The 27,330-nt window shown below is 40.4% G+C and overlaps 1 protein-coding gene across 6 annotated transcripts in view; it reads right to left on the bottom strand.

The window, feature by feature from the left end:
* The window catches only part of arhgef12a (Rho guanine nucleotide exchange factor (GEF) 12a), a 45,383-nt gene that overhangs the window by 13,442 nt on the left and 4,611 nt on the right, over positions 1 to 27,330 (bottom strand). For 3 of the 6 annotated variants that reach the window (XM_042486384.1, XM_042486385.1, XM_042486386.1), the window contains 16 exons: positions 15,525 to 15,545; positions 14,649 to 14,740; positions 11,845 to 11,910; positions 7,766 to 7,864; positions 6,434 to 6,483; positions 6,140 to 6,197; positions 5,876 to 6,048; positions 5,537 to 5,614; positions 5,045 to 5,164; positions 4,476 to 4,580; positions 4,032 to 4,217; positions 3,154 to 3,255; positions 2,836 to 2,946; positions 2,618 to 2,716; positions 1,348 to 1,390; positions 936 to 1,041 (listed from right to left, as the gene is read on the bottom strand). In XM_042486384.1, the coding sequence (XP_042342318.1) occupies positions 936 to 1,041; positions 1,348 to 1,390; positions 2,618 to 2,716; positions 2,836 to 2,946; positions 3,154 to 3,255; positions 4,032 to 4,217; positions 4,476 to 4,580; positions 5,045 to 5,164; positions 5,537 to 5,614; positions 5,876 to 6,048; positions 6,140 to 6,197; positions 6,434 to 6,483; positions 7,766 to 7,864; positions 11,845 to 11,910; positions 14,649 to 14,740; positions 15,525 to 15,545 (1,509 nt within the window). The remainder of the gene's footprint in view (positions 1 to 935; positions 1,042 to 1,347; positions 1,391 to 2,617; positions 2,717 to 2,835; positions 2,947 to 3,153; positions 3,256 to 4,031; positions 4,218 to 4,475; positions 4,581 to 5,044; positions 5,165 to 5,536; positions 5,615 to 5,875; positions 6,049 to 6,139; positions 6,198 to 6,433; positions 6,484 to 7,765; positions 7,865 to 11,844; positions 11,911 to 14,648; positions 14,741 to 15,524; positions 15,546 to 27,330) is intronic. The other 3 variants (XM_042486387.1, XM_042486389.1, XM_042486388.1) reach the window with 3 other exon arrangements.

Here is a 27,330-nt window from a genome sequence, read left to right on the forward strand (position 1 = left end):
CGCATTTAACTACGAAAAAACTCTTCAACAAAACATCTGAATGACATAAAAATTACGGCGCTTATACAACTATGATGTACAGCTTTTCAAAGTTCCAATCAAAAGAAGGTTTCAGAGTGAGATAGTCAGCGTAACCATAGAAACACACTACAGCTGAACTCCCATCTTCCTGCTTGCCCCAAATCTACTGACTGCCCTTCCACACAGCGAAGGAAAGGGAGAGACCCCGACATGCTGCCTGATATCAGACAGAACTGTCAACTTGTTGCAAAAAGAAGACCACACCATGAAAAAAGGAACTATCATCTTTAAAATTGAGCCATCTGTAATACAAGGAAAAGTTGCCAGCTGAAACTCTAGTTTCAATTTCAGTTTTCGGCGGTGCTTTGACATTGATGCCCTGCTGAAAAGAGACGAAAACAAATCATGCTGAAAAGCTGGCTCATAAAGTCAAGTCATGTCAACTTTAGCCATGCTAATATAAGCCCGATCGTTCTGCTGTGGTTTTTAGAGTGGAGCAAAGTAAAAATAAATTACAATGTTAGGCAGGACATCATAAATGCCGGGAAGAAAAGAGAGGGAGAAAGAGCTGCAGGCAAGACGGTGATGTGTAAGAATTTTGAAAAAAAAAAGAAAAGCTGAACATTTTCTGATCCTGGCCAGTTTAATTATAATGAAATGATGAACAAAACTTAGGTCAAAATATTAGAAATGATTGAATTTCACAGACGTTTTAAGCACTTTGTTAGAAATGGTGCTATTTTTAACGTATTCCAGTGCTTGACTTTTTTCCTGCAAATTCAAGTACTCCAAGGACGTTGTGCGAATCCTGCTTTTTTCATTTGCTTGATGCAAGAACAAAAGTTCTTAAATTCCTCAATTAATCTGAGCCTACCACACCATGGAAAATAAAAATTCAGAGCTGACAACTTTACCTGAAATCCTCGAGGTTCTTCTGGATGTCAGGGAGCAGAGAGTCCTGTAGCGTTTGAACATGTTGTCTGTTTATTTCCTCTGGGATCAGTTCTGTCCGCCGGCGGTCTGCAAAAACACGCACGCACACACTCTCATATACTGTCCGCCAAGTCTCTAACAGGATTATGTCAAGTGCACACTAAATATGCGCTTTTAAGGTTAAGCAATACTTTCCAAGCCATCAGAGCATTTGATTTCTTAACACCTTAGTTGGGAGTGTGCACGGCTTACAGGGCTGTATAATGAGGATGGCCAAATGGATTAAGTGAGCCAACAGAAGTACAAAAGGTGACCGTGGCAAAAAAATTGCTTGCTTAAAATGACACTAGGCAGGAAACCAAATGAAGCAAAAGCACAGCGTGAAATACTTACCGAGATCAGTAGAGATGGATTCAGGAACAGCAACTTTTAAATTCTGGAAAACAAACAGAAAAACAGTTAATAAACAGTTTACAAAAAACTGTACCAAGAAAAAAATGTTTTAATTCAACAAGCCTAACAAAAGCCTTTAAAATGACTTAAATATCAGTGTGAGTGCAGATCTTAAATCAAGGCACTCACAATCACGTCATGACATGCGCATGATGTAATAGTAGCATGTGACGAGTATTACCCAGGGACCTCTAGTAATTTGTCATTTTTGCAGAGGTCGGCTGTGATCTTAATCCCATGCAAATCTGCCATGTCTGTACTTTGTCAAGTAAAAATCCCCACGCAATTTACCTCCCATATTTTGCCAAATTCAGAGCTTGTGATAATACTAGTCCTGTGCGAAATGGCATCTCTTGTTTGGGGTCATATTTGGGTTTCTTGTTTTGTCCACACCTCTTTCCCCATCAAGAATAATGGTGGCTGCCTTGGCAAATATGAATACAAGTTTTGACAGCATTTTGGGTGCAGGGAGGCTCATCTCATTACACAGCAGAGACCCATACACAAAAAGACCAAACTCAAAACCATCAGAAGAATGAAATCTCTAAATATGATAAGATGGATGACATGTGACAATGTTTGGTACAATTTGTTCTGTTTGTTTAACCCACATTTATGGAAAAAAGGAGGCTGACAGTGTACATTAGCTGCAGAAAGGCTGTGTAGAGTTTCTGTGTTGTGTAGAGTGGAGATACAACTAGCTGTGTGTATCATATGGAGGGAGCATGTCATCAATTTGAATAAAATACAGACTTCTCTTATTTCTTGCGAAAACAGTGCATGAAGCACAGACGTAGGTCATTTCTAAATCAGATGAGGTCTCAGGTAATACAAGTTTCATGTGAGAAGGGCTTTAGTATCAAATACATCATGCTATTCAAATTCTCTTGGGCAACTGAGTGTTAACGGGTAAAATGCTGAGTTTTTTTTTTATCATGAGAATAACTCCACGTTTTGTCAAAAATTGTGTCATGGTTTTCCAGATTAGATTTTTGGCTTTGGATTTAAAAACAACAACAACAACAGATGTTTGGGGCTATCCTTTGAGTTAATAGTGGGATTCTGACAATGTGGTGGCATGCAACATTTTGCCTGATTTTGTCAAAATCTAATCAGTGATGTCTTGTGTGCACAGATGGATGCACAATAGACAACTATGCCTTTTTCTCTTTGCCCATATTTCACTGTGGGGAACAAAAACTGCACTCACTGCTCCACGGTCAATGAAGAAGGTGTGAAGGTCCATGAACACCCGTCTGGTCTCTTTGGAGTTGGTCTGCTTGTAGAAGTCAGCGTAGAGGTAGCACAGCTGAGGACGTAAGATCATGATTATTAAATAACAGTGAGCTGTGGAGTCTGCCAGGCTGTGTTCAACAGGAAATGAATCCATAAAGGATTTTAACAAGGTGTGAGGAAAGAGGGTCTTACCACAGGAGCAGGGTCGAACTGAGAGATGACATGGTGAAGGAAGGCTGCGAGGTGGGCGGGACGAGACTTGAGCTGCTCGATGCTGTTAAAGCTGTTGCACTGGCCATTTGTCTGAAACAAAATCAGCACAACAGTTTGCATGCAACTCTTGTCCTCTTTTCTGAATTCAAATGTGAAATGAGTTTGAAAAATATTTAGACCTTACTTGAAAAGAAAAGATTTTGATTACACTGCAACATCTTTTTAAAATATTGTAAATAGAAAAGCTGCGTTTACTATAATGGATATAGCTGTTAAAATTGCCCAGTGGTAAAGTACCTGCTCCTGGTCTGAATCAAAATAGTCATCCTCAGCTCCAATGATTTGCGAGACGAGGCGGGAGGAAGAGGGACTGCTGACTGTGGTAGGGGACAGAGAGTCCTGGGAAAAGACAATCGCATATTTTAAAATTAGTGTTCTTCTTAAAGAAACTTTCCATCTGGACATTTATAACCAAACTGATCTGGGGTACACTTGCATCCCCATGCAACAGTATCTACAACACACACTTAAAGGAAAGGAAGTAAATATGCACACTTCTTATGCAGATATAGCACACAGCCAAACAGTATTCCCTGTTTTACACTGTTTTTTCAAAGCGTGAATATTGGACCATTATATGGCCTTGCTGTTCTGTATAAAAAGTAAGATTGCTGAATCTAGGGACAGAATTCCCTCATTTTGAGCCGGCAATTGAGGTAGTAACAGCGCCAAATCAAGTCTATAAAAAAGGGACAGCCGCAAGATGGGCTCATGGGTGTAAGGAGTGAGACAGTTTGATAACATGTTGTGTGCAAACCACTGCAGGAGATTAACAAAGCAGCTAGCAGCAGTTAGCAGCTAACTCAAAGAGGAAGAACAGCGGCAGTAAATGTCCACAAATTAGGAAAACAATGAGATTTCAGGCCCCCTTATTCTCCGAGCAGAGGTAGATGATTGTTTTGCCACATTATGCCATTGTTATTGTTTAGAAAGGGCTGCCGACACATATGTTATATTTCAAACAAGAGGCAAACACTGTTGTGTTAAATGTCACACCCATCACGTCTCTTTTGCTTCCGTGATACTGCATGCTGTCTTAAATCACACACTTGAGCGGCATGATGTCGACATCGCTTGGTTCTGTGTAAAAATGTAAAGGTGGATAAAGTAGGAACCTTGTAGCTGCCCTTTAGCGCCATCTCTGTGTTAAAAGGTCTCATGGTTACCAGGTCAGTGGCGTCCTCCCCCTCTGGAGAGTGGCAGGAGTTGAAGCTGTTCCTGGGTGTGCTCTTTGGGCTGGGGCAGGATGACTCTCTTAGGTAAAGACTCTCTGGAGATCCAGGTCCAAATCCACGAGATATCTAGGGGTGCGATGGAACAAAACATTCTAAGTAAAACTCAAATGTACGAAAGACATCAATACATACACTTATCTTGTTTGCAATGGTGCTGTCGAGATCTAAAGCAGCAAAAGCTAAGCAGGGCTAACCGAGACTGATTCAACTCATTTAATTTGGCAAGAGGCCATGAATCTATTGTCCAAAAGCTTTAATGGTCTTGGACTCAACGTTCAGTATGAAGTTCAGAAGGAGTGCTGCTTAGTGGTGCTGATAACTTACAGGAGTGGTGCTCCAGGACAGGTCTGTACTGTTGTCTCCCTTAGAGGGAGTGTGCTCTGTCTCAAACATGCTACCATCATCTGCATCACCACCTGGAACAGCCTCCTGCATATTCATGTAAACACAAGATTTACTATTAATTATGAACAACGTATTACATAACAACAAGATTCACAAGGTCCAGAATGAACCATGTGTAAGGACAGATAAGGCTAACAGGGTACAGTGGTGATAATTATGAAATGCAAGAATTTAGGAGTATTTTAATGTAATCTTATAGAACATGACTTTTTAAAATTGAGAGAGACTAACATGTTAAAAAAACACAATGCAAATTTCAGTGAGTGATGTATATGAAATAAGCTGTGACACAGACACAAAAGAATGGCTTCCCACAGAGAAAGCCAAAAGCCTAATCCTCTGATAAGATTAGGATTAATGTTTGTCTGGAGTGATCCCTAAACGCACTACGCAAAATTATACAGCTCAGATGTTGCTGGTGAATCAGTGTCATCTATTTTGTTTGCGAGTACAATGAGATAGTTAGTTAAGGGGGTTATTTGCTTTACCTGTGTTGCCCCAGTGGCCTTGAAGAGCTGACCCTGCAGCTGAGGAATGTGTTTCTTAGCTTCCTGGATGTCTTTCAGTAGTTTGGGGGAGGGGTTCCTGCTGTACTCCTCCTTCATGGCCTTTATAAGGAAAGGGGAGAAATAAAAACAAGCTATCAGTACCAATAGCATTCTGTCATTTGTGTACTGTCAGGCAATTAAAAAATCACATATGTTGACTCTTGTCTGAACCATGGGATGTCTCAGTTCACTGCATGAAAAACACCTGCTTCCTACCCAAAGTGATGTTCTATTTATTTCTATTTTATGGATGAAAGATGATTTTTTTTTTCATTTCAACACAGATAATATCACAAAACTCCATAAGAGGGTTTAGATACAAATATCAGTGCAATAAAAGCTGCAAATCACCTCGCAATTGCAAACACATACCAAGGAAAACAGAGTTACAATAAAGAGAAAACAGTGAGTGGCAGTGATTGTTATGCTAACCTGCAGCTCCTGCTGCTCTTTTGAGAGCATCTTTTGCAACATGTCAACCCTCTGGCTGCAGACGCTGCTATTCTCATCCTGTGGGGAAAAACGAAGAGGGAAGTTGAAAGCATATGGAGGAACTGTGCGTGCATTAGACTACAGATGAGAAGCATTCAAGCAAACAGCATACAGAAAATTTGTAAGAAAGGATGAGGTATAGAGAAGCCATGACAACAACGAGAGCATGTTTACAGGGAAGAGAAAGGCATCGGATAAAATCCCTTAAAATGATGAGGGGGGAGAATGAAGAATGAAAGCAAATTGGTTTGCAACAAAAGTAACTTATGTCTTTTGTACCCATGGTGGTTGAGTGGAGGAGAGGCGGTCCAGGGGACTGTAGGGGCGTTCCGCTGCTGGCGAGTTAGGAGATGAAATACTAACGCCCAACATCTCAGACTCTGCTTCAGACAAGGGGATCTGGGTGAGCCCTGGAGGGCGCCCCAACACTGTGAGGGCCACATAGGAGCCAGCTAGAATGGACAAATCAAAGCAAAGTGTCTGTTTTACAAAAAGCTTATTTCTAACGTGTGACTTTTGCAAGAACACGGCAAGAGAACTTACATTTGATAAGCTTCACCACCTCAATGTGATTAGAATGTGTAACAAGGGTCCCGTTAACCTAGAAGACAGATCAGGTACTGCAATGAGTATTAAAAAGCAGATACTGAGTCCAAAACCTGCCATTTTAGGCCCAGCTTTAAAGTCTGACATCTCATTCCATTTCCAAATGCAGCATAAATGGAGAAGAGCTACTGACTGCCCAGAAGGTGGCAGCCTACAGCCTCTGTATCAGCCTTGGACAAGAAAAGAGTGACGTTAGCAGTTTAAAGACATGGAGGCAGATGAGCACAATACCTTGATGATCCTGTCTCCTGTCTGAACACCTGCCCGCATAGCAGCCCCATCTGGCAAACACAGAGGAGAAAAAGCATTAGAGCAACAGAGGAGGTGAGGAAAGAAATACAATGAATGGAAGAATGAAATAGATGTCAGGGGAAAAAAACACAAGACATACTGCTTTACGGTGCAGTTGTTGATATTTCTGCACAACAAATGCACCATATACCCTCGACAGAGCAGATGTTGCAAAGTGACTATTTGAGTGCTATTTTGAAAGACCATAACAGTGGTTATATTACGAGAAGGACCTGTTTCACAGCTCCACCCAAAACAAAGGGATTTAGGCATGAGACAGGTTATTATGAGATCCACGTCTGACTCTGCAGTCAGCAGCATACAGCTGAAGTATTTTGTAAACCAAGTATAGTTTTACTAATGCACCACTTATGACGTGTATTTTGGGTTTTGCAGTTTTGTGCTAGTATGGGAATATTAACTGCTGTCACTGAGAGGAATAATCTTGGCATAATCTTGTCTGACCAGTCCGACAGAAAGGCTTTACTGATAACTCGTGACTTACTTATTTGTCTGTATGTCATAATTTATTTGAATTTGATCTGCTTCAGATCAACAACATTATGTTTGCAGAGGAGACAAGCAAAAGCTTAGTTAGACTTAATTTGGCGTGTTGTATACTTTAACACAACTAGGAATGGGAAATGCTGTAGGGGAAAAAATTTAGATATGTTTTTGCTTCTCAGTTCACAAAGAAATAAAACAGAAGTTTTATGAATTAGTCAGATGAAACTGGGCAGATTGCTCTTTGTGTTATGTCAATAACAAAAGCACATACAGGAGCCACACAGGGATAGTTCAACACTGCCAAGCAATGATGACAGTGCAACAAAAGTCCTCGATCAGTTCCTTCCTCTTCTGCCTCTCTCCACCACTGTACAGACCGTGCAATGGTTTCTGTGCCCTGATAACAGCCCACATCATCCTCTACAGACAGTGAAAGACTCCCCGGGACCACATAAGTATCCTGTCAAAGTCCCCTCTTAAAAAGACAACATGATAAAGCAGAAGCTGCAGCTGCTGTGAAACTACTGAGGAGGAAACATACAGTCAATGGCTTCACTTCTCTAAGTAAGTGCCAAAGTGGTGGTGGTGGTTGCTGAGTCCCAATTACCCCTCACATCTGTGAGTTCAGAGCAAACTACCATGACAGTCTGATGTCAGTGCATGTAAAAGGAGCCTGTATCTCTATTACAAATGCTTAGACCAGAAGAAGACATTATAACAACTTTTATTTTCCTTCATCCATTTAAGTTTGAGTTTCCACCTTACCTTCTTTGACAAGCTGCACAAACACTGGGTTGTCACCGCTGACAGTGAGCCCAAAGCCATTTTCATCTTTCTGGATGATTACACATCTCTGGACCAGACCTGCAAGTGAGACAGAAGGACAAAACAGTGTCTTCAAGAGGACGAGGAAGTCACTAAAGGGATAGTATATTAACTGGAGCCAGTGTATCAAACACAAACATTCTGAAAAACAAAACTAAACCTTTGTACTAAATCCCAAGCAAATATTTTTAATAACTTGAAACGTGCTGTGAAAAGATTCAACTGGGGGACAATAATTACACTTTGCAGTTGATACAGTCTATGAACATTATTTTTTCACTTGAGTGAGTGGTGGTATATTGTGCCCTGAAGGATGGGAGATGAGACTTCTTACTTTGAGTCTTAAAATCTCAAAACAATACTCACATGTCCGTATGTACCTTAAAAGAAATATTGATATCTGCATTTGTACTGCCAGTTTATATTAACACAAGACATTTTTTCCCTCATCAGTTAAGGCCCTGACACGCAAACTCGATGGTCGAACACTGGTCAATGTTGGGCCATTGGCAAGCGTCTGATGCTTCAGCTTTTGCGGTGTATCCCACATTGTCAGAACTAGTCCGCCCTTTTTCGGCTGATTAGCACGTTGAATCATTTAGACGACAGAACCCATTGGTGAATGAAATTAATCTGACTGACAGTTTGAAAATGAGGAGAGCAACCAAACCGCTTAAGTCAAGAGGGCATGAGATCAAATCAAACTAGATATATTACGTAACATCTATATTAAATATTCTGCCATTTAGCAGAAACTGTTCACAATTGTTTGTGGTATGGTTTTCTAGTGCACAGTATATATCCTTTGCTCTTTTAATATCCAGTTGTGTTGTTAATGTGCTAACTGGCACACTAAAGTCTTGCATCCGCCCTGTCTAGTCTTCCATTTTCTCTTTTTGTAAACAACAAATACAGACTACTTCCGCTTTCTGGTATTGAGAGTAATTTCCTCTCACTCACGCAGAGTGTGCATGCTAGTTGGCTGTTCACTGTAGTCTTTGATATGTATTTATGTGCAACTTGGCCAAGAAACAGGCGATGTGAGGCGAACCAACATTCGGCCTTCGCTGCCACTCTTTGATCGCAGTTTGGTATGTCTGTGCCTTTAAACTGACATTGCTTTGAGAACTTTTTGTTCTCTACAGTCAGTATGGGTAAAAAAAACAACCAGAGCGACCAACGAGGTTTCAATGTACAGTGCATATGTGCATGTGAGTATTGTGAAAAAAAAATCTGAATTAACTTCATCACATAACTCATCTTCTGTAGTCCAGGACGAAGACTTTTGTCAGGATAACATCACATAATCCGAGCATGTGCAAGGAGGAAAGCTTGTTCTACGGTTGGCCAGTAAACATTTAAATAGCAACATTTTTGAGGAGGGATTTATTTTGGACATATGAAAAAGAAGTTTCATATTGTCTACTAACTGTACAGAGCAACACCAAACAAAATAAATAATTCTGCTAAAAAACGTAAATACTAATGATGACGGTCCCTCTGTGTGAGATGTTTGAAACAGTCAGCCCAGACATTTTTTGGTTGTAGTGTCACAGGCCAGGATGAGGAACGTTACTTTTCAGGTTTTTTATGAGATGTAGTGTAGCAAAAACAGATTAGAGCTTATCTAATGTCTGGCTGAGACACTGACTAGACTTACAGGACAGTGCAGACAAAAAAAACCAAGACACACACACACAAGGAAAAGAATGCAAAATGCTGTTGTCATGTTATCAGGCACTAGCCGTGAGTGCATTTTCCCCAAAACAGCAAGTTATTCTAAAATATCTCTATGGAGCAGATTTTATGAGTAACCCAAACTGAGTAAGGTGACCCTTGAGCTGGTTACTTGGGGAGAATCAACCAGAGAGGTGAGTCGATCGATAACGGCAGTGGTGGGGTGGGGGTTGGAGAGTGGAAGGAACAGGAGCTAATACAGGGAGAGAGGTTAGGGGAGGCAGAAGACCTGGACCGGGGGGAGGGGCGTGGAGAGAGGGTTAGGTAGAGTTGAGGGAGCAGGGGGAAGGGGAAGGGGGAGAGAGCAGGGGTGTCAAGGAAACAGATGAAGCCATATGGGTTAAAGAGCTGGTGTGAATTTGCCTCTAGATGTTGATCTTTTGCCCCTGTTCTATGCTTAACAGTATTAAAGAGATTTTTGGTTGGTATTTAGAAACTGAGAGGAGGGGAAGTGCTGACATAATCACTGATCAGGTTAATCCATCTAAGATCATGTATTATTCAGAGGTTTGACTGATCTGTAATCGGCACTTTTTGCTGAAGCACAAGGAAATGTACTCTTGAGAATAAACTGACCTTTAACACTGACAGAGTATTGTGAGCCCTACAATCATAAGAAGAAGGAGCCCAAGTCATTAGAATACCGCATACAAAGGTCAGACTTCTTCTCTCAAATCTAAAAGTCTGTTCAAAACAACTCACAGCTCCAAGTGCTGTTACGTGACAAAGGCTTTTGTTCTGTGAATTTCTACTGTGAACTGGTTAAAACTAACAGAATGCACCTATGCTTTGTTAAATATGATAGCATAGGATTATCGTGATAAACTTTGTGTTACACTGAGAATGGACATCAGTGGAAACAGGTATTTCAAAAAGTATTTCAGAGCTGGCATATGCAGTAGAAAATATAAAATATAGGACTATTAAACAATTAGGTTTTTTTTAAATCAAGATTAAATGCACAATTTCAATATTTAATCCCCGTTTATCACAATTTTTAATCGCATATTGTCAATTCCATTACTTTCCACTGCAGATTTGAAGTCCATATTAACAAGGTGAAGCTATTCTTAACAGATTGTCTTGATCAGGATTCACATGACAGCGAAAAACTGAAGGGAACAAGCATTAAGTGGGCATGTCTGTAAAGGGGAGACTCATGGGTACCCACAAAACCCATTTTCATTCAGATATCTTGACGTCAAAGATTAAGGGACCCCTGTGAAATGGCCATGCTGTTTTCCATTGCCAAAAGTAACTTTGGAGCATTATTCCGCCTCTTGCTGTGAAGCCACCAAGCATGTTAAAGCATGACATGCTTGGTAGCGCTGGATTCCTCAGGTCTTCTAATGTCATTTGATACCAGTATCATCACTGAAGCTTTAAGACTCAACCCAGTAAAGCCTCTTAAACACGGGAATGTTGGCCAGTGATTAATGCGATTACAAAAAATTAACGTGTTAATAACGCTGACAGCCATAAAAAAATTGTTTTGAAATTGGAGCTACATGACCAGGAAAACTGAAAAAAAGGGCTGTGGCATTCACTTTTGCTCAAAAGGGTAGAAAACCTACAATTACCAGACTGCACTGCGCCACACTGGACCAATAAACACTCACGCTGGTGGGTGATGTAGTGCAAGCTTAGCCATTTTTAACAGGAAATAATATGGTGGTTGGCTGGTAACAAACAATCTCAAATTACGTGTAAACATTGAGCTAAAATATGTTTCTGCCATGAGAATTTGTTTTGCCAGTCAGCAACCCGACAGAAATCATTAAGTTGCAAATCTTACACAGTTTGACAATTTCTACCTCAGATGACAGATGTTACTGTAAAAAGGTGTTCCAGATGATTTCGGATATTTTCTAACGCTATTATTTCTGAGACAAAAAAAAAATAGTTAACTGCTTCCCTATGTAAAACCACATCCACCAGGATTTATCTGCCAAAATGCAAACATGCAGAAAATGACCAGATAATTATTCTTAAACTCTGTATTGATATTTTGCTTTAGCATGAATTTAACTGCTGTAAAAAATTCCTATATTCCAGCTGAGATGATCTCTTAGCACTTATTCTATGACCAAATTAGAGGGGCATGCAACTCAGACCTTTGACTATGCAGTCAAATATTATAAAAATTAAAATTAAATGATGTAAATAAAACTCTCTTGCTATCATTTTGCTTCAAACAAACATCTAGAGGCAATTTCACATCGTGATCTAACGCATGTATAGATGCAGCTGTCACACCAGCCATTCCAGCAGGAGCATCTTACCACAGGACTCAGGCTTCCCCTCTGCTAGCACACTGCTGCTGCCACTCTTCTGCACCACCAGAGCTTCTGCTCACAGCCCCCACCACGCAGACCACAGCGCAGACAGCACAGCAGCAAACAAACACACGTACACGACGTACACACGCACACAAACAAAACAAGAACCAACACAAGGAAAGGAAACACAAAACAGGAAAGAGAAAATCATGAGGGAGAAACAATCATGGGAGAAGAAAAATTAAATGAACAGATAGGTAGTTTAATAAAACATAATGGTTTAGACAGGCAGGAGTTCAGTCACTAAACATGAACTGGCTTAACGAAAGTGCCCTTTTAAAAATACCTCCACTCCTGTAGGTGTCACTCTACCGATTCATTGTGACTTTCATAACAGGAGCCCCACTTCCCCAAACTTTGTTTCCTGCATTAAAAGCATGGTCTTAAGAGGTTCAAGTGCAGATTTGATTTTAAAATGCACCAGAACCTTAGTAAAATTAACAACATTTGTGGGCTTATTCTGACAATATTCAGGTAAGACATTAGTTGCTTAACCTAACTGGAACTTTTAATTGCAATACATTTTAGCATAATGAAGACATAGCTGGTGAATTTGCAGTGATACTTGATGCATTTTCAGGTCTTTCTGTCAACACCAGAAGGTGGTTTTACAAGTTGTGACAAAAGAGCTGATGATAAAAATCAGCAAAACAAATCTGCCGCCAATTACAAAGGAGGAACCGGTCTTGGTCCAAGCCTTTATTCTTAATATCCAGAATATATAAGGTTATTTTAGGATTTAATTACTACACTTGAGTCACTTGGAAACACATAAATATCAGAGCTAGAGTTAACATATATTTCCAGTGTATCTGACTTCTCCTGCCCATCCCTGATAAACCCAATCAACTTTGAAAGTATGACAGAAAAGGTGCAACCAGGAGAAAATCTGGGAAGAGATTGTTAGAGATCATGCAACTTGAATATAACTAAAAAAGGGATAAACAGAAATACAGACTAACACCATGCAGGCATGCAAAAGGTCATGACATAAATTCAAACATGAATAATGTCTAGAAATACTAAAGAAAGACCTAAAGATGTAGGCTTCAGTGAAATTAAGAGAGACATGCTTTTCTGTGGTTACTTTGCACTTGGTTTAATCACTGCTGCTTGATTCCAAAAATGGACCAAACCATCAGAGAAATACACGAAAAAAGGTTTTAGTGTGGCGCTACACACAGAAAGGTTACAAAGTGCATGTCTTGTGTAACCGCTGAGAGAGCACATCTTGTCTATGTTTTGTTGCATCATACAGAGATAAGCCACCATGTGGTGCAGGGGATTTTCTATTTTGTTTTGAATATAGAAGCTTTAGTCATATCTCAAATCATAATTCTCTGATTGCTGACAAAAACCACAGAGAGTGTCACCATATCAAATTAGTCTGTTTCTGAACCTTGACAATCTCGCCATGCCATAAACAGTGCAGAACAGGCTTAGTGACTTTTTGTGCCCTTCGAGTATGCGTCGAGACCACCCAACCACTTTGAACATACAAAACCCACAGTGTACTGATTTATATAAAACTACCAGAACCATGTGGACATGAAACGTACAGCTGCAAATTTACAAGGTCCTAGAATAAAACCTTTCTTTGCTTATCCGCTTAAAACCTGCAACATGTAATGCAGCATAAGCTTCTGCCAAACAGTTCGCATAATGCAGTGTAATGCAGACTTAGCCAATAAAGACATATTTACTGTCCATTAGTTTAATTAACACAAAAAGAATAAGTTGTTATGCTCCGGTGGTAAGACTCAAATTATTAGACCACACAAGTAAAACGAATGTAGAGTTTTCAGAGAGAGCACAAATCATAGAGCAAGATACACACACCACCTTTCACCATCCCAGCATGCCTTAAGCATTCAGCAAACCATCGTCGGCACAATTGTTTTATGAGACCATGTGTGTTAGAGAGAGATAGATAGATAGATAGATAGATAGAGAGAGAGAGAGAGAGAGAGAAGCCCATTTCACACAGAGATTGTGCTATCGGGCCCCAACAAAGTCCCACATTTTACAAATTTAACTGCTGCTTCATTGTGATTTTAGATAGCATGCCAGCACCGCAGAAGCAAAAAAAAAAAGCATAATGAACGGGGCGTTTAATGCAACAGTGTCTGCCTTTTGTGTGACATATAACATATGTGGCAGCAACCCTTACTAAACAATCAAATGGCAATAACAATCATTTACACGTTACACCTGCATGTTACATGACGGCTGATCTCAACCTTTGCTAGGAAGGCAAGGAGTTACTGAATTTAATTGTTTTCCCAATTTGCAGATATTTTCGGCTGCTGTTCCTCTTCTTTGAGTTAGCTGCTAACTGTTGCAGGCTGCTTTTAATCTCCTGTGGTGGGTCGCACGCATAACACGCCGTTAAAATGTCACACGTGTGGCGCCTCTAGTTCCATTTTGGCACAGTTAACTCTGCTGCCAGCTTAAAGGGGAAACAACTCTATACCCCCATTCTGCGATTGTACCTTTTATATCTATAATGGCGAGGTGGCATAAGGGCACGATATTCCTGCCTTGAAAAGGCAGTTTAAAGGGGGCTTACGAGAGAGAGAGAGAGAGAGAGAGAGAGAGAAAGGGACAGCAAAAAATGTATGAGGCAATCAGATCAAGTAATGCATACAGAGATAGAGGGACACAGGATAGAAAAAAATCAGAGTAAAAGAAAAAGACTGAATAAGAAAAACAGGAGTACAAGCATAAAAATGAAAGTGGGAAGTTACCTGTAGGGTCAAACTCATTGGAGGGAAGTGAGGTTTTGTCACTTTTGGGTTTCCTGTCCGGGGGGTGGTCTTTACTGAGAATGCTGCTAGTTCTAGAGAAAGAGAAACACGAATTAGAAACAGGGACTCTCACCACAAACAGGTGGTTAAACTTTGGAATTTATCCACTATGTGCTGTCGTATACAACACTGTGGTCTTTTATAATCAGCATTTTTTACAGTCAGTGTCATTGTTTTGCTGTTCTACTACTCTATATGTGCACAAGATGCAGTGAAGGTTGAGGGGGGAATTACAAAAACACACAGAACCGCAATTGTTCACTTCAGCTTTGAGAATAATGTGGCAAGAGGACCTCCGAGTGTATGAATCGTGTTGAGTGTGTCTACTGTATAATGCGACAGCCAGAGAGGATGTGGAGCCGCTCTGCTGAGTGCCCAGGGAGCCAGGCTAGAAAAAGGACACTCCTCAGAGGAGGTGCTACAAGGCCAGACTCCGGCTTGAACCTCGGGAGGCTATGTATGGCTGCCTCTGCCTATACTGGCCCCAACTGTGAAAGGCCACTGTTCTGTTCACAGTGAAAGGCAGTGATGGACCGCCCTCAGAAGAGGGACCCCTTTGTCCCTCACTCTGTGTATGTGTGTGTGTGTGTGTGTGTGTACATGAGTGCTAGGGGGGAGAGAGAGAGGGTATGTTTGGTCCAAGCTCTGAAGACTTCTGTATTGCAGCACACAAGTTCATAGTAAATCCTGCCTCATTTCCCTCATCTGGAGCTCTGTGTATGTAAACCACCCCTCTGTATGTGTGTGTGGTCAAAGGATTACCCTCCCGTAAACATGCACATCTTTGCAACAAAATATGAGAAAAAAGATTCTTACCTGTTTGCTTTCTTGGGAAACCTGCAAGATAAAACAGAAGGGCCATCAGTATAGAAATGACCTGAAAGACTGGTCATGTAACAAAGTAGACAAAAGCTGAGCTCTTTATGACTATATGGAGGGTGAAAAACAAGACGCCAAGCTGACAGCTTCCCCTGAGACCCATAGAGTGGTAAACATGATAATCCTGATCAAACATCAGAGTTCTTCAGCTGCAGATTAAAGCCTTTTCCAGGTCAAATGTCCTCCGCCTCTCAGATCTCAGCTGTGTGTATGTGTGAGTGTGTCTGTGCCGTGATTTAGTTCCTCACAGACATCATGACTTGACTGTAATAATCATATCCTAATCACATCCATGGCCTGTTTCCTTCGAGGCAGCCTGCCCTGAGACTGATTACTCCCACAGAGTGATGTAGTGAGGAAATAATTTAGGGATACTTTCAGTGCCATATTCGAAAAGGCTGTGATTTCCAGGGAAGACAGAGATTTACTTATTGATTTGCTGTTTGCCGGACGCAAATCGAAAAAGACAATTTAGATATAAGGACATCCTTCACTGTTAATTCTCGCAGGAAGTGTTTTATCTTATCTTTAGCATAAACCCTTTTGGAGTAAAATACAGAATTAAACATTTAAAGGTCTAGGTCCTTATTTTGACACTGCAGTTGACTAAAAAGTGTGTATTTGTCTCACAAAACCTGACCAAAGTGGCAATTCACACACAAAATCCAATTTCAACTCCAGTAGTCCATAAAGGATAAATAAAGACATAAGCTACACTTAAAATGGGCAAAATTACCCTTTATGTTCTCAGGGAACCTAGAACATAAAGGGTAATTCACTGAGGGAGAATCTTTCCCAAAGCTATTTAAATGGCAATACTAATCATGTATTTTATCTGTAACGCACTCTCCAGTGAAAGGAACACCCATAAAGTTTCTGCCGATTATCTGCGTGGTCCCTTGGCTCCACATTATACGTGGTGGGGTCTGCACAGTCAGCATTGCTTAGAAGGAAAATGTTGTGCCAATCTTCCTCATGTCGTATGAAAAAAACACTTTAACTGGGTTGAATGTTGTATTGTTACATAGTTACCATACACCCAAATTTAGATTCAGTTTTATTTTTATTGTGATGAAGTGCAAAGCATGGAAAAGACTGATGTTTCAGCCAGGAAATAATCCCACAAAAACAAATACCTTTTTTATACTTTACAGTCAAGCCCACATTTCTTTATTTGGGGCATTTTTGCTGGGCTTGACATTGACAACATTGTTTTTCAAGTAAAGTTTGACACAAAATGCTTCAGGAAATGTAAAATAGACAAAGACGAGCATAAATGTAATAGATTACACTCTAAATTGCACAGCCATTCTTAAAAATCTAAATGCACACGGTATAATTATACAAAACAGTAGAACCAATAACTACACCAGTCTTCCGTAATAGGGAGGACTCACGACTAACTAGCCCACATTAACTCTCTTTCTCCTGGCGACAGTGTGTCCCATTCAGAGCCATGCAGAGGCAGCTGAATGGCCCGTTTATGAAAATGCCTCAGACTGTAATAAGTTCCAGAGCCTCCAGCAAAAAAAAAAGAAACTAGCTTTAAGTAGCCCACTCCCTAAGAAACCTCTGAATTGGAAAGATGGAAAAGTCAGTACATAAACACACACACACACTGAACTGGGACATGCGTACGCACAAGCTCAGAGATGGCAAAACTGAGTAGGCAGATGTTGTTTTTGGTTGATCATACAGGAACAAATGAAAACGTGACAGACAACCCCAGCTCTAAAGGGCTGGATGATGCAGCGGGCTGTCTATAATGTCTATGCTGAACTAAGCTTATGAAGCATGTTTTCAGAAATAAGGCTGTACTGATGGTTTTTTTGACAGTTCTGTACATGTTAAAACCAATCAAGGACAACAAGAGGAAAGAGGGGCGAGAAGACATAAGTAGTGGCGCATGAGGCAGCATGAGACTGAAAGAAAAGGTCAAAGACGGACTGCATAAAAAAATAAAATTAAAATTGTTATAAAACAAAATGTAAACATCTAAAGGACAGCTTTCCGAGAGGGAGGATAAGAGCGCTGCTGCCTCGTAGCCTTTTACTCTAAAACAGCAAAATGCTGTGAGGGAAAGAGAATTGAAAGGAATAATAAAAGGACTACCTGCCAGCATAACTACACAACACAACAGACAATCAAATAGTGAGACAATCAAAAGTTTGTGAAAAAGATGCAGAAATGTCATCACAATTTTGGAGGCAAAGCAAATATGAGAAGCAGAGGGTGCTACTGCAGGCCTACAATAGAAACGGTACTGTTGAATGCAAAAGTTGTCTGGCTATAAAAATGCAAAACAAATGGAAGTTGACAGAATTCAAAAGAGGCCACATCATTTATACAAAACTTGCATGTCAAATTACTAAAAGTGATTTGGTAAAAGCTAAGTGCTTCATCTGATATCATTATTATATTTTTATAGCAATAGTTATTTGATTTAGTGAAACTTCTTCATCATATAACCATGTCTGCTCCTACACACAATAGAGTTTTTATAGTGTCCTCATTATTATACACACACAAAATATTGCTTTAGTTCTTTAGCAACAAGTCTCCACTGACAAACTTTGCTCTCTGCTGTGTTTTCTATAACTAATCAGATTGAATGCCTCTTCTGAGCTACTGTGAGTGTTCTCTGAAAGGGTAATAGCTATTTCAAATTTAAAAGAAAAAAAAACAAAAAAAGTAGTTGCTTTCAGTGTGGTAGCAAACGCTTCTGTGGATTGAAAGTGAGAAATTCACAAAAAGTTACTCAGTTCCCATGACAAGCACATACGTGTGTGTGTGTGTTAGCAAAGCAGCTACGTCATTATGCTGGATATGTATGTGCTAGCACTAGAAATAAATAGAAAGGGTTAAAAGACTCATGAATTCCCATTGTGTTTTACTTTCGCCTCTGTTACGTGTGCAGAAAGGGCCACTGAATGCACACGACATGTTAACTCATGCTGGTAATTAAAAAAAGAGCATAATCTTCACATCATTCCCATGTTTATATTGATATGCGCTGTCCTGCCTTTTCTCATTTCATGGCAAACTATTCATAGAGATTGTAAAGCGATATACTGCAAAGCCGAGACACAATTATAAATACATTATAAATGCAAGATTAGCATGACACCTGCTTCTTTAAAATGTAAAATGTAAACAATGCAATTGATATGGGTGAGAAGGAGGATGCACTTTTTAACGGGTGCTCTTAATAAAAAATGCATGCTGATAATAGCATAGAAGTTTAAGTTTGTAATAAGTCATACTCATATATGCCTCCAGAGCAAAATAGTGTAAATACACAGTTGAAGTTCCCACTAGGAAATGAAACACTGTTGTTATGACTATGGAATATCTGAGGGGAGGTGTCTGTCACAATAGCTCTGTATCTTGATGGATAAAAAGTTTTCACTGAAAAGTGTCACTGACGCACAGTCACAGCTCACATAACTACTCAGTATTTCCATAGTAAACTATCACAATGGCTACACACTAGCAGTTAATTCTCTGTCCAGCAGACAAAAGTCATTTACTGTTAAATGTCTGAATGATACTTTTAACATTCAACTACCCATTATGAAAACAACAAAGAAAAACACTGAGAACATACCGGAGCTGAAAAAATTAGTTGACTGACAGAAAAAACTGAATTTTTTTTTTTTTTTTGAAAACCCTTACTTTTACAAGATGGCCTACACTTAATATCATTACTTCACAGTGTTTAATTTCAACTTCATGGACTTCATATACTTTAAGTCTGCTTGATTTAGTATTTTAAGTTACTTTTACTTAAATTTCACAGCTTTTATATGAGCTTCTTTCTCTTATCTCCATTTTACTTATTTATATTTGAAATGATTTTCTTTTGTTTTGCACTTACACCACCATCTGTTTATATATGGGCTTGTTGCTGTTTGAAATATGTGCTCTCGTGTTTCTAATTTCTGCTTTTCACACATGGGGGTGCTTTCATGCATTTCTGATTTTTAATTTTGTTTTTAGTAAATTGTTTAATCTATAGCCTATAGAAGTTGTGCTCTGCTGCAGCACTTGAAAAAAAAAGTTTTTTTTGGACATTATTACTTGTTCTACTCAAATATCACTGACTTATTGCCACTACACTAGTTGTGTGGATTTAAGTTTAGACTTTCTTGACAAGAGCTGATATGTAGATATAGGAGAAACCCTAACAACAATGTGCTGAAAAAAAGAAAAACCTACAAACAGCTTTTAAGAATCCACTTTCCTCTGCCCATTCGATACTTCAAATTCAGCTATAAGTCTTCAAGCCTGAGCTAGGACCTCTTCCTGGACGGGGCCCTTAAACGTGCAGGGAGTGAGAAAGGGAGAGGGAAGGCAGAGTCAGAGCAGGGTGGGATGGGAGGGAGGGGCGGCACTAGAGCGGGCCTGGGCTTGAATGCTCCATTGAGGTTTGGTGTTTTGATGGAAAACTGTGGCAGAGCTGGGCCAACTGCAGCAGCAGTGGCAGCGAGCGAGGCCGGGACCAGACCAGACCATGAGAGAGAAAAAAGTAGTGAAGGAGGGAGGGACGAACAGCCCTGAGGGAGCAGCACTCTGACACACAGCCATGTCTGTGAACGGGTCTCCCAAACTGAAGAGGAAGGAAAACAGTGAACAATAAGGAACTAGACCAACTCATGCAAGACTCAGAGGAAGCACTTCAGGTTATTCTCAGTTCCTCTTAGACACAGGGTTAGATATATTTAGAAAAGTTTAACTGAAAGTTTAATATAAGCAGATGATTTAATTTAAGAGCCAACACACACAAAAAAAAAGAAACCAGACGCAGAGCTACACAGCCCACAGCACAGGTGTTGTTGGGGCTCTGGGAGGTGGGGCCTGTCTGAAACTAGGAGAGGATTGGACAGTTTTAGGAGCTGCCCGCAGGCTGCAGAGATCAGACTGAGGTGTGTTTCGTTCCAGGAGGTGAAATACAACATAACCTTGCACCCTGCAAAACATCCTCAGATGTCAGATTCCACTGGAAAGCTTGGCGGGACTGGAGTGCAGCCTTGTGGTGACGGCACACTGTCCCCAGCTGGCTGTTTTGCTGAGTCATGCCACTGGCCTGCCACGTAACCTATGGAACTGGCAATATGTCATTTTCAGTCAGCCATTCATGCCACCGCTTTAAAACTGGTCTGTGATTCTATCTCAATGGCGTAATGCTACAGTCTCCTAAACAGCCTGATTCATGCCTACAGCCTGCCAATGGGAGAAAACAATCACACACAGCTTGTTATCTAATCTATACCTGAGTCACACAATGTGAGTGCACACACACAAATACACAGCCAGCATTACGTCACTGCTTTCCACTCCCCGTCACTGAGAAAGAAGTAGCCTACACCCACGCAGTGAAACTCCTCTTTAAAATAACTTCTGTATTACAGATTAGTTTAATATCAAACACATTGATGCAGCTCTCAACATGTGGCCTTGGAAGTGTACTCATACACTATCGTGTGTATTGGATTTAAAGAAAGACAGCATTAAGTCAGCATATAAGACAGAGAGAGAAACAGAGAGACAGAGAGAGCGAGGGGGAGGTTTGGTGTGTGTTAGAGAGACAAGAGCAGTAGCTTTGGAGCTCAAGCTACAGCCTCAGGGGGAAAACAGTGCCCTTTCTGCCCCAATAAACCTCATCAGGATTCCTGACATGAGGGCCGGGGGATAGACATTTCTTCACGCTATGCTGTCTGCTGTCCTCCAGCACTGGGAAAGGAAAAGAGGTGGTTCAACATGCTACACTGTCCACACTGCTGCTGGTCAGGAGTCCTGTCACAAAAACCTTTTCTACTCCACGAGTGACTTCTTTGAACTAGCTTTAATTTAGCGGTTAACTTACGCATTACAGCACAGGGTATGATGAAGTATCTGCAAGGGACACATGAACACCTGGAATGTGCACGATCTGGTATTCTGTATTTATTCCAAAGATGTAAAAATAGCTTTTAATAGCACACCTATGATGACACGACAATTACCTCATCCTCTCCAAAGCTATAAAATGTTCCCTCTATTACACTGTTTTCACTGAGGAAATCTAGCTCAGTGAATGAAAGATGACAGAGTGTTTTATCACAATGGGAAACATCATGAGATTCATGGGCCACCATCTCTAACAACAGCCCAAAGATTATTATAGCGAAGGTGTAATGTTTTAAGCCCTAGGCCACACACATAGGGCTATATTAGAAAAGGTTGCCTTTCTATGCTTAAGTGGAGAAAAGCAATTTTAGAGTCAGTAATGTCATCACAATTTAAAATATATGAGCTAAAAGGGAACTTGTGGGTGGGGCTAGAGGGAGAAACACTTATGCTCAGCAAACCACATACTGGTAGAGTAAACCCAAGAGCTAGAAACTTTTTTGGCACGTGCCAGGCGAGCAACTCCATTGGAATGAATAAGTGCCATTTGGTCAAAATGCTCTAAAGAGGTCACTGCTCCAGGTAGCCTTCCCATAATAGCTTTTTTTTCAGGTTTTTGATCAACCGACGTCTTCTTCTTCACATGCCTTTAGGTCAGGGTTATATTGCTGCCTGTTCGTTTGGCATGCTCTTGACAGCTCTTCAATGGTGTTTCTGCATTTGCATTTGGGTGGACTGTTTTTTTTATAACAGTGCTTGTCTAGATAGGGTTTTTTTTAAATACAGAAAAAAATACTACATATGTGTTAACTGTGTTAAGCCTTACAGTTCATCTCTACTTTTTTTCACCTTCCCTTTTTCTATTCTAGCTTTCTGCTGTCAAGAAAATTAAGTCATTCAGAAAGAAGGGTGTTCCACTCAACCTGACTACAGGTCGGAGACAGAACCTGTGTACTTACACTGGTTCTTGTAGAGAAAGAGTAGGGATGTGTAAGATTGTCTAGTCACCCCTGAATCAGCAGAAACAGGCAGTGAAAGATAAATCACAGTGCTAGAGCAGGCTGCAGGTCTCTCTCTACACTACAGCCTCTCCTAACACACACAGACAACATTCAATTAGAGCATCCCCACTCTGAGAACCAGGGAAGAGGACATAAACAGGCCACAGAAATGACATCCAATCAACTAGTGCTGCCTTTGAACAATAACCATCTTCCTAAAAAGATTGAACAAACACATGTGTGCACCTACAAAAAGATGTATGTCTGTTTACAGAATCAATGTTGTGTGAAATAAGCACAAGAAATTGCACATAAATCCCCAGCATCATATCTCTTGGGCCATTGTGCAGTCTGCAGAATACTGTGGCACAAGTGTCACAGTTAGCTTGAAGGCACTAGCCTAGTTCAGGGCAACAAAACCCTTAAATGGACATGCGAGGACATGGCACTTGGGCGAGACAGCTCACTACCCTTGTCCCCTTTTTCCTCTATTGTTGTGTTCCTGTCTTTCCTGAAGTGAAAGTAATGTTTGGGCCCTGAAGCTCTATTGGCTAACAGGGCAGGATTGTAGAGGGTGTCCACAAGCATCAGCATCACAGGACTGGGTGATAGACCCCAACTCCCCCAGCAATCAGAGCCCCAGCTCATGCCTAGACTTCATCCACACTCTAACATCACTTTCCCTGGGGCATTTCTTGTCCTCTCTACCATCTCCCTCTCTTTTGTAACTCAATGTCCATTTATTTCCTTTTAGCCAGGTTTATCTTGACAAAGATAACTAAAGAAAATTATACACAGCCTCAAAAACAACACATAAAGACCCAAACTATTTCATACCCGCTACCTCGAGGCATAATGAAAGTGTGGTGATGATAGAAGAAAGGGCCTAATTAAAGCAAAGAATGTAATAAGCGATGGATGCAATTGAGAATAAGTGAGATAAAGAGTGAAAAGGGACATGACGAGAATGAACAGAGTATGGTAAGAGCTGGTGTGTGTCTGCCAAAGTGACGTCCAGGTGTGAGCAGAGTCATTCTCAGGGACTCATTTACATTGTATAAATAAACAAAACTAAGAATGTGGTCTGTCATTCAAAGGTCAATAACTTGCAAATTCAAACAATTCAGGTAATACTAAAAATGTTGAGCTTTTATAAAATTAAATATTCACAGTTTTCCTTACATCCATAAGTAAAACTCAGAGGAGATTGCAGTGGTTTTGCAGCAGAGAGCATATAAAGCCCCACCCAAACCAAAATGTGGCCAAGTCGTCAATAACAAGCCTATTTCCAGAGCCTTGTGTTAAATGCATCGCTGACAACTGTAATTGCAATAATTGCAATAGAATAACTCCAGGGTGGCACAAAGTCAAATGATAACATAGTAAGATGACGCTCCACTTCATTAGTATTGGCCTTTAAAACTATATTTCACATTACAAAGTATATGGGATAAAGGTCTAACATGGACAGAATACAGGACGATTGCTGCAGGAAGAAGGGACTGGTTATCGAAAAGGATCGGAGTACTAATGTTATGGATCAGTTAGTTTTCCCTTTAACTAGTGACTTACAGTATGCCTGAGTGTTAGCGGTGTTGATAACATGCAGATAATATCTTGAGTAGCAGTTCTTTTCAATGTCTTATTATTGTCCTCTGTCTTGAAAAATCAAATATACTCATCTACGAATCTCTCTCCACCTGGTATTAACATGGGTCTTGGGTAACAAAGACAACCGTTAAAAACGCTGCCTGCCATTAGAATGATTCTCCACATGCATCTCGACTGTCCGCTTATCGTCTCTATAACCAAATTAACACGTAGATTACATTGTTTCATTCACTATCGTTAGGAGACTACTGCTGCGGGAGTGTGAGTGCTGCTCAGGGTGAAAGTATGCTCACACACACACACAGACAGTGACAGGGTTAACTGTTAGCATCACATAGCTAACATCACGTAATGGTTATGAACAGGTTCGTCGATAAGGTTGAGCCATTCAGGGGTTTTTTAGGGACCGCTCAACAGCTGCTGCTGTGTTAGCTCGTAATAACCAGGCAGACGTCAAATTGACCGTCTGCTGGGAGGAGAGCAGCTCTGGAGACAGTCCTTCAGCACTGTGTCTAACCAGCAACAGAAAGTTTGCTTTTCCTGCAGGGAGTCGGATGAGCAAAGACGTAGGCTGAGTAGGTGGTCCTTCAGTGTGGCACAGGACTCATTAGTGTACACACTGCTGACAGGATGCAGCCAAATGCAGCCCACAGCACCTGTGAGTGTTGTCTGAGCGATCAAATCTCAAGACACATTGAAGACGCATAAGGTGCATTCACATCTTACTTGAGAGTTGTTGACTTGTGATCCAATCACCCAAAACACATGTTTACACCAATAGGGCATAAGTGTTATAAACACCATGTCATTAACAAGTACTCTTATTTTAAATGTGGCAAATACCTAGACTCCTTGCAAGGTCTGAGACCAAGCTGTTGTACAAAATAATTACAAATCAGTTACCCAGTTTGCCATGAAACTGCTTCCCATTTTTGCTGTGCAGCTACTCATATTGTATAAATACATCAACACAGCAAGATCAGCTTGTAACAACAGACAGCTACATACCCTCTGGGCTTCTTAGAGCTTTCATTCTTGTTTTCTAATATTTCAGCCTTGGAGGACAACACATCATAAAAACCTTCCAGTATAATGCAGCAACGCAAACCACGACTTCCCACTTCACCATGAAATTGAATCAACCCCTCTCTGACACAAACTGAATCAATTCTTAATATGATATTCTTTATAAAAGGTAGGATTCATTGCAGAGCGGTTGTGTTTGATTGCATAAAGGCCTGTGACCACTTTATGTTATGCTTTGGCAGAAAAGTGGCGGCAGGGTGCCGTTCATTGAAGCGCTTAAAAAAAGTGCTCCTGGCGTCTTTTTTGATCACTAGCAACCAGCGACATTCAGTGTCCGGCAACCTGCTCTCACAACTGAGCTTTTCTGTCCTTGTTATGATAGATTTTGTCCAACACATCTTCTATCTCGGATAGACACAGCCAGAACAAACTTTTTCTTCCTTTTCTGGGTTAACAGGGTGACGAGTCGCACCCCACATGACTGGTTGTCTGAAAAGGAGCAACACTGACGACACCAGCTCCTTTCTGAAAAGTTCAAAGATATTCAACAAGATGCCCTCGGAGCAGCCACACAAAAAAGGGCAAAGCTCGCTGAAAAGAAAAAAAACCAAAACAACTCAGTACAGCCTCTTTTCTGGAAGTGGCTGCATGCGCTCTCTTCTCATTAGGAAAAACATAATGCTGGCACTCAGAAAAAAGTGCTTTTGGAATCACATCCTAAGATTACGCTAGTGTCTCTGTTGCACTGGTATTTTTTATAAACTGAGGTTCTAGATTTTAATGTAAATATAAACAGCTAGTAAATTCAAGAGCAAAGTTTTTACTCTGATTCATAACCTGTGCTCCCTAAAGGTCGGGTAGGAATATTTATTATGCATATATACACATAATCATGGTTGAGATATCACCTTTGTCACATTTTGATCATGACATAATGAAAATGTATCAGCTGGCAACGACCTGGTGATATTTAGGCAGACAAGAGCTGGCTGGGACCTAAAAAAATCTGCAACAATGATTTAATGGAAAAAAAGGCCTAGAGGCTACTACAAGTACGGTTATGGTACAGTTTGAAATATTCGAGGATTTTGTCTGTGCTCTTGAATTAAAAGTAAGGGAGAAAGTGAATTCCTTAACAATCTGGAAACATCACTGCCTTCAGGGAACTTGCATTCTTTCGTTTAGAGGGTCACGGTGAAGGTTACAAAGTATTAAGAATCTTTAGGTAAAGAATTAGGGCTGCAGCTGATGAGTATTTTCATTACAGACTAATCTTCCTATGAGTTGTTTTTTTTTCACATTTTTTTGCAGGTAGAGTAAAATGCAATAGTCGAGAATAAACATAATTTCAAGAAGCCTATGGTGATGTCTTCTTTTAAAAGGCTACATTATTTTTGTTAAAAATCAAAAGATTTTGTACTTCCTATAACATACGACTGTGAAAAGTGACAAACCTTCATGCTGGAGAAGCTGGAATTACAATGTAGGGAATAATCTCTTTCTTAGAAGCTCCCCCATTAGATAGATACAATTGTCTTACTTGGATGAGACATGGTATATTATAAGAGATCATGTCTTATCCAACGGGAGTAGTAGCTATACTACTCCTAAAGGCTGATACTTAAAATATGTGTTGATCAGTTAGATCTTTGTTTTCACTTAAGTTGTATCTTATCCTTTCAGCTGCATCTTTCACTACCTACTGAGCTGGAGCCTCTGCACTTCTGATTAGAGCTTTAAATGACTTCTGGTTACTCATTTTAATGCACAGTTCAGAGCAGCTGACACAGCTTCCCTCGTATCAGTGCTGACTAGATGGAGAAAAAGCATGCTGCATTATAAGGGAGGGATGCCAAATACAGGAGACGCATACAAGCAGACCGAGCTGTCAAAGTCACTCATGAAAACATTTATCATAAGGAAACAAATTCCCCTGCAGTAAGGCAAATTACTCCAGCGTCATGTTATTAACACTGTGTGACATAGTCACTTTATTAGATAATTGAAAGATAATTGATTATGGATTTAATTTTACATATTTATCCAGTTTAAACACCAAGCATTTTCTGGTTGCAGAGGCTCAAATGTGTTGCTTTTTGCGGTTTAGATTTTTGGGCTGCTGGGCAATAAAACAAACTATGTGAATATATTGCCTTGGGCTCTGTTAAGGTGTAATGGGCATTTTGGCATTATAAGTCTAAGCTAAGGTTGCAATG

This window comes from Plectropomus leopardus, chromosome 5 (assembly GCF_008729295.1).
Source record: "Plectropomus leopardus isolate mb chromosome 5, YSFRI_Pleo_2.0, whole genome shotgun sequence".
In the NCBI taxonomy this organism is placed as follows: Eukaryota; Metazoa; Chordata; class Actinopteri; order Perciformes; family Serranidae; genus Plectropomus; species Plectropomus leopardus.